Source organism: Eretmochelys imbricata, chromosome 7 (assembly GCF_965152235.1).
Source record: "Eretmochelys imbricata isolate rEreImb1 chromosome 7, rEreImb1.hap1, whole genome shotgun sequence".
NCBI classification, from domain to species: Eukaryota; Metazoa; Chordata; order Testudines; family Cheloniidae; genus Eretmochelys; species Eretmochelys imbricata.
In genome coordinates, this window is record NC_135578.1 from 85,232,035 (window position 1) to 85,238,619 (window position 6,585).

The 6,585-nt window shown below is 45.2% G+C and overlaps 1 protein-coding gene across 1 annotated transcript; it reads left to right on the plus strand.

Moving 5' to 3' along the window:
- The first annotated feature begins 3,628 nt into the window (after positions 1–3,628).
- On the plus strand, positions 3,629–6,193 carry DDIT4 (DNA damage inducible transcript 4). The gene is made up of 3 exons (XM_077822746.1): positions 3,629–3,849; positions 4,059–4,303; positions 4,875–6,193. Exons 2-3 carry the CDS (start codon positions 4,123–4,125, stop codon positions 5,363–5,365), a joined length of 672 nt encoding a protein of 223 aa, XP_077678872.1. The 5' UTR covers positions 3,629–3,849; positions 4,059–4,122; the 3' UTR covers positions 5,366–6,193.
- Positions 6,194–6,585: the final 392 nt, after the last annotated feature.

The following is a 6,585-nucleotide window of genomic DNA, read 5'->3' on the forward strand; positions in this document are numbered from 1 at the left end:
ATTGCACATGCATGTTTTGTGTTAACCCACATATTGCCAGGAAGCCTGATTAAAGATACAATTATCAGTGAATGAATGTGGTTTAAGTCTGAAAATGTGAGAGCTAAATGTATTCTGTTTGCAATCTCTGCACCTGCAGTGACCAATTTCGGACTAGGTTAGGTCAATTTCACAGCACAGAGCTGTTACACTCACAGGCAGCCACAGAGAGTGGGAACAGCATGTTAACATACTGTAGAATGGCTGGTACCTTGTTTTGTGGTATCCAATAAAGATACTGAAAAATGTCTATAAAAGAGGTATTCTCAAACATTTTAATATCATGGATTACATCTGAATCAAGAGACTGTTTCATGGACCCACTTCCTCTCCCATTTTCTATCCGATGAACTACCTCCCATCCCATTCACAATCATACAATGTCCCTGTAGCAAATGACAGCAATTGCTTCCATTGAAAAATAATATTAGGAAAGTATTTAATGGAAGCAGTTGCTTGTAGTTGCTGCCGGAATGTTATGTGGTTACAAACAGGAGGAGAAGTAAACCAGAGTGAATGAGAGGAAGGTGTCTGTATTTAATGCTGTGTTGGTTGTCTTGCAATTTTCACATACTTTAATACACAGAAATTATAATTTATTAATTTATCAATAATAGTATGCTTCCCCACAACCCCAAGATGTGTTCTGCAATGCTGTTTCCATTAACCTGAGAACCAGAGTTCAGTCCATAATCCCTGCCCTCCTTCATAGTCAACATCTTCAGCAATGCTAAGTTGTTCTATAGCTATGGTCCATAGCTAACCAGACAGAAAACAGCAGGGGATATGACTCAAATGTTGTAACCAGGACTATCATTAGTATATAGATTTACAGACAAATATAGACTGGACAGGCAGTTACCTAAGACAGAAAAAAGAGTGGTGAGGGCAGCAAAATGCACGTGTGTGTAAGTAAAATCAGTATTCATGAAAGATGCTGGGTCAAGGATCATCACAAGTACTCAAGATTGAAGTCCTCAGTTTACCCAAACCACTGATTTGTAGTTCCCATTCAGTCCTTTGATTGTTGGGCCTGACAAGTATGCCCATGGTTACAGTGTATGTTGACCTCAAGGAACTGCACAGGGACCACCAACTCAGTTAATTGAGGCTACCAGACAGCTATCCAGGAGAAATGACTTTCAGCCTCTAGCAGCCTGCTATAGATTTGGTGAGCTATGTGGAGAGACAGCAAAATGTTTAATAACTGTCTACTGTCTGAATGAGGGCAGGTCAAGACCAACAGTTATCTCCAGTTAGTGTCTCATCTCATAGCAGCAGCTATGAACCTATGGAAAAAGACGTTCTGCTAACCAATTTAGAATGAAGGCACCTGTGATGAGCATACGGCACAAACCCCTCTACATTTGAATCTGGCTCTAGTGCTAGCAACACGATTCTATATGCCACAGTGCAGACACTTCCGACAGCAATGGAAGGGTTTTTTCCTTCACTGTAGGTAATCCACCTCCTTAAGCAGCAGTAGCTAGGGTGAAGAAGAAACCTAAGGCTTAGGTCAGCATAGCTACAGCGCTCATGGGAGCATGCCACTCAAAATGTTAAGTGTAAACCAGGCCTATAATGGGGAGACCTTGTGTGTAATTGTTTCTATTTACTTATGGAAATTATTTTACTGTTTTTCAATTTTGTTTTTCCTTGGTTTGTGGCTTTTTATTACTATTAATTAGGTGGTTTGTTCCTCAATTTAGGTGGAAATGTTTATTCTTTTCTCCATTTTGTTTCAGCTCCCTCACCTCCTTCTTATTTCAGAGAGTTTATTTTCTTATTTTCAGAAATATTTTCAACAATCTGTGTACTGAATATGCTGGCATGGACTCATCTCTGTGGCACTGAGATGCAGGACAGCAGAGGGGAGTGTGGCTCTTAGGCCAGAAAAGGTAGCTATGTAACTACATACACACTAGTACATCAATTCAAGATTTAAAATTAATAATAACTAAAAGTATAATCAAAGAGCTCACAGGCTGTACTACACTTAGGTTTTAATCTGTGAAACTGAAGAAATCATGCTTTCTTGCAGACTTAGACTGCGTCAAGCTTTAAGCCCTCATTTTAAAGGTTATACGGTTGATTGTTCCTGTTGTAGACTTGCTAGTTTCTCTCTGATGAAACGATCTGCTTTATTGCAGTCGCTGGGGATTTTTTCTCTCCAACCCGTTCCTCATGATGCAATTCTCCCAATCATTTACACAAAGCAGCCACAGAGTTCCGGACGGACGCTAGGACCCCGCGGATGGGCTGCAGCTAGCGTCGGATTGTTTACCTAGAGTTAGCTTTATACGTGCAGAATTCACCGTGTCCCCTGAATTCCCATAAGCAGAATTGCAACAAACAAATGAACTTATCGACTCGAATGATCAATAGCATGATCAGGCATTCAACCCTTTCCACCATTCCCTCTCCCCCACCCCCACGAAAAAATCAGTAGACGTAAAGGAGGTGCAATAAACTAGTTTCTCAACAGGCATTAAGGACTAAAAGTTAGGAAAACCATGCAGGAATGTCCTGACCTTGATTGTGCACGAAATAATCCAAGGCTGGAATGTGTAAGCTCAATGTACAGTTGGAAAGGCACACGTTTATAGTGTGTTAGGGATGGGAAAAAATCTTTAGGATTTCTGAAAATAAACTCATACTTCGCCTCTCTATAAGATTGCATCAGAAACAGTTGATGAAAATTACGGTAGCATCTTTCGTGTTCAGTTGATTAATGGGTTTTTATACATACCAATCCGAATTCATCGTATTCTTAAAAACCCAGTACTGAACCCCAGTACTGAAACACCTACCAGCAAGGAGATTTTTATTCTTAGCCTGGAGTGGGTTGAACTGATTTTATATGAAGCGACCACTTGTCTTTGTTACAGCACCTAACAACCGATATTCGAAGGTTTCTTTCACGTTACAAATGGCTAACTATGAACACAGATCCCGTTTCTCCCAAACTGCCCGAAGAGCGTCCGTCTGAACGCGTCTTCCTTCGGAAAAATCATCCAGCAAGACAGACACAGCATGATACTGGGGGATGGGACGTGTGGGGGAGGGGCGGGGACACAATTAAGGTGAATAAAAGTTGGCTAAAATAAGTAACACTTATTCTTCCTATCACTACCCTCAGCCTTTGAATCTCTACGGGCAAAAGGCTCCCACTTGCGCTGGGTCCAACAGTTAAGCGAGGGCTCAGATCCCCCAGTACGATGCGATGCGACTTTGTGTAGCCCAGTCTATAGCAGCTAGCTTACAGCAGACACGAGAAGCTTATGCTTTCCGCAGTGAACGAGCCTTTCGGGTGCCCGGGCTCGCTCCGTCTCATTCCCCAGCCCAACCAAGCCCTGAGACTCCCTAATAAACACCCCCCCCTTCTTCCCTCCCCCTCAATCATGTCACTGCGCACCCCCAAGGTCCCCCCGCCTGCAGCTCAGACTCCATCCACACTGGGGGGCGGAGCCCGGGCTGCTGTAACCGGGCAGGAGAGAACGCTGCGAACGTGCGCCTGCCTGCCATTGGCCGAGCCCGCCACACACTCCCGGCTGGCGACTGGTGGCTGCGGCACTGGAGGCCGGGTCGGGGTTTCTGGCCGAGCAGGGGGGGGGCGGGGGCGGCTCCTGAGCTGTCTATTTAAAGGGCTCAACAAGCCGAGCGAGGGGGACACCAGCGCCGAGAAGGGGGAGCTCGGAGCGTGCGCGGGCTGTTGCACAGCACTACCCTGGCCCTTACCAGCATCCCCGGGAGCCTTCGACTACCTCTTCCCCCGCCTCCGCCTGCTCCCAGCCCGGACCTCGCGGCCCTGTAAGTATCGCGCTGGGATTGCCTTTCGTGTCGCTGCCTGTCCGGGACACAGCGCGCCGCTCCCTGTCATTCTCCCCGCGGGTTGTTTCGCTAGATGAGCATCGGTGTAACTCCCCCCCGCCAAGTGTAGCCCGCCCCCATCGGTGTAACCCCCTCCCCCCCAGGCCGTGCGTTACTGACTCTCTTTCTGTGCTGGCCTGGGATTGCAGGACCCGTCTTTTGTGCTGATCTCCGCGTCCCCGCTTCCACTCCGGAGGGTGACCATCCGCAGCGATGCCAGGCGTGTGGGACAGCTTCTCTTCCTCGCTGCCCCCCATTCCAGAGCAGAGAGAGAACCAGCCCTCACCCATCTTCTCTCGGGGAAAGAGCTGGCAGCAGGAAGTGCCCGATCGCTGTGTCCGAGCGGAGAGCTCCGATTGTGAATCCCTGGACAGCAGCTTGAGCTGTGAAGGAGGTACGTACTGTAGATGTGAGGACTGAAAGGTCACGTTCTTTCGTGTTTTGAGTCAAATTATAATGAACAATTGAGGATGGCATTATCCAAATTTAAGCAGGGCCCACACGTCCTAAAAAATAAAATCTTAAGTTTTTTTTCCTAAACTGTGTCCAGTAAATATACTTTAAAACACAATTAAAATAGCAACATGAATGTACACGATAATTGTAATTCAGTAAAGCTAAAATACACAATGGGAGAGGTTTAAGCTTAATAAAAACATTGTCCCATAAAACTCTAGCAGCCCTTCTCTCCCTATCCCACAATACTGTTGTTTATCACCAAGTACTGTATATTATTCTCTCACAGAAAAGCTGCTTCAGTTCATAAATTGATCAGTTTTCTTGCCCTTAACATTTGGTCCTTTGTAGCAACTTTTACTAGGGAAAAAGAACAGGAGGACTTGTGGCACCTTAGAGACTAACAAATTTATTTGAGCATAAGCTTTTGTGAGCCACAGCTCACTTCACAAAAAACAGCTTAATAAACTGGCCAGTACTGACCTGCCTTCTTTGATTTTCATTCACAGATGCAGAGTACCTGGATGAAGTTTCTCTGCCAGACTTTGACTTGTTAAATGACCCTGAAGACGAACTCCTATGTAACGATCTCATGAAACTAATCCAAGTCAGTCTGAACAAAGCCAACATCAATTCCAAGCGCTGCTCCAGACTTGTGATGCCAAGCCAACTCGTCACTCAAGTCAGCAAAGAGCTGCTTCACCTGGCTTATAGTGAGCCCTGTGGCCTGAGAGGTGCCCTCATTGACCTGTGTGTTGAACAAGGGAAGGGGTGTCACAGTGTGGGGCAGATTGCAGTGGATCCGAATCTTGTGCCTACTTTCCAGCTGACCCTTGTGTTAAGATTGGACTCCCGGCTCTGGCCTAAAATCCAGGGACTTCTTAGCTCTGGGACTTCTTTCACTCCAGGCTTCAGTCAGTCGCTGAAGCTGAGCACTGGATTCAGAGTCATTAAAAAGAAGCTTTACAGCTCTGAGCAGTTGCTAATAGAGGAGTGCTGAAGGCGCCTCATAGAGGAATAACCGATCATTACTCTTTAAACTGGCGTAGAGCACCAGGAGAAACTGGCGTGACAACTTACTTAAGTGCTTTGAAAAAGTGAACATAAGCTGGTTAAAATGTGGCAACTGTTTAGAGCCTTGGTTAGTTTGGCGCATGACTGTACAATTATAGAAGGAAATAGTCCAAACAGAGAGGGAGGGCAAGGAGGAAGCTTGCTGGAAAACAAAACTGCATCCTGCTTCCCTCACTCTGAGTGGGCATAGATAGCAAGTGAGCGCTAGCTTTAACCTTTCAGTGATTGTAGGACAACTTTTTATTGTACTGACTTCTTCAGTTAGTCTTGTGACAGTGCTGATGCCAGATGCAGCAGCAGGGCTGCTTTGGGGGTAGACAGTCTCCCTATTCCTGGCTGATTATTTTTTTTTTAATAACAAAATACATTGTAATCAATGTTGGGTTTTTTTGCAGGGGGAGGGTGGTGCATGTGTATGAGTGAATGGTGGTTAAACTTAGGTCTAATGGGACCAAGTATATGTATTTGGATCAAAGATGATGCTCCACTACTGACATTAGGGCAGCTATATATAGACTTCAAGGGAATGCGGAAGCAGGAGTTGTTGGGTTGTTGTCATCACTTCATATTTTTGATGCTTGAAGAAAACGCTGCTGGGAGATGCCTACAGCACTCCAATACTGCATGCCAGAGGGGGAGGTGTGACGTGATGCTCGGATGAGGGCAGGCACCCTCACAAACAACCTATATGATATGCCATGGAGTGCTTCTGTTGATTACAGTTTACATTAATACACTTGATGTTCAAGTGCAAGCCTTTCTATGCAATTGTATTGTTTTTTGGGTGTGTTTTTTACTTTTCTAATAAAACCTTTCTAATTAAAACGAGACAAGCTGTCGGTTTCTCCTGTTTAACATATCTGAGCAATATCATTTTAAAGGTAGTGGACGCTTCCCCTCACTTTGTAGGTTTAGAGTATCTTGCATCAACCATGGTGAGGGCCGTGTCCTGCTTTACATGCACAGTAGTACCTTAATCCATTACCAGCAGCACTGATCTTTCAGCAGTGCTACTGAGTATGAGTAAAGGTGGCAGAATCTGCTTCTTAACGTAGCTCAGATACCCATGTGTCTGGCATTTTTGGGAGACATTTCTCTTTTCCTTCTGCCTGCCAGGATTCTTGAACTATATGGTCCCAGAACTAT

Excerpts from the sequence above, each read along its gene's own strand:
- DDIT4 (XM_077822746.1), top strand. The coding sequence starts at position 4,123 with ATGCCAGGCGTGTGGGACAGCTTCTCTTCCTCGCTGCCCCCCATTCCA. Across the intron at positions 4,304-4,874 it reads CAGCTTGAGCTGTGAAGGAG|ATGCAGAGTACCTGGATGAA; the intron begins GTACGTACTGTA and ends TTTCATTCACAG.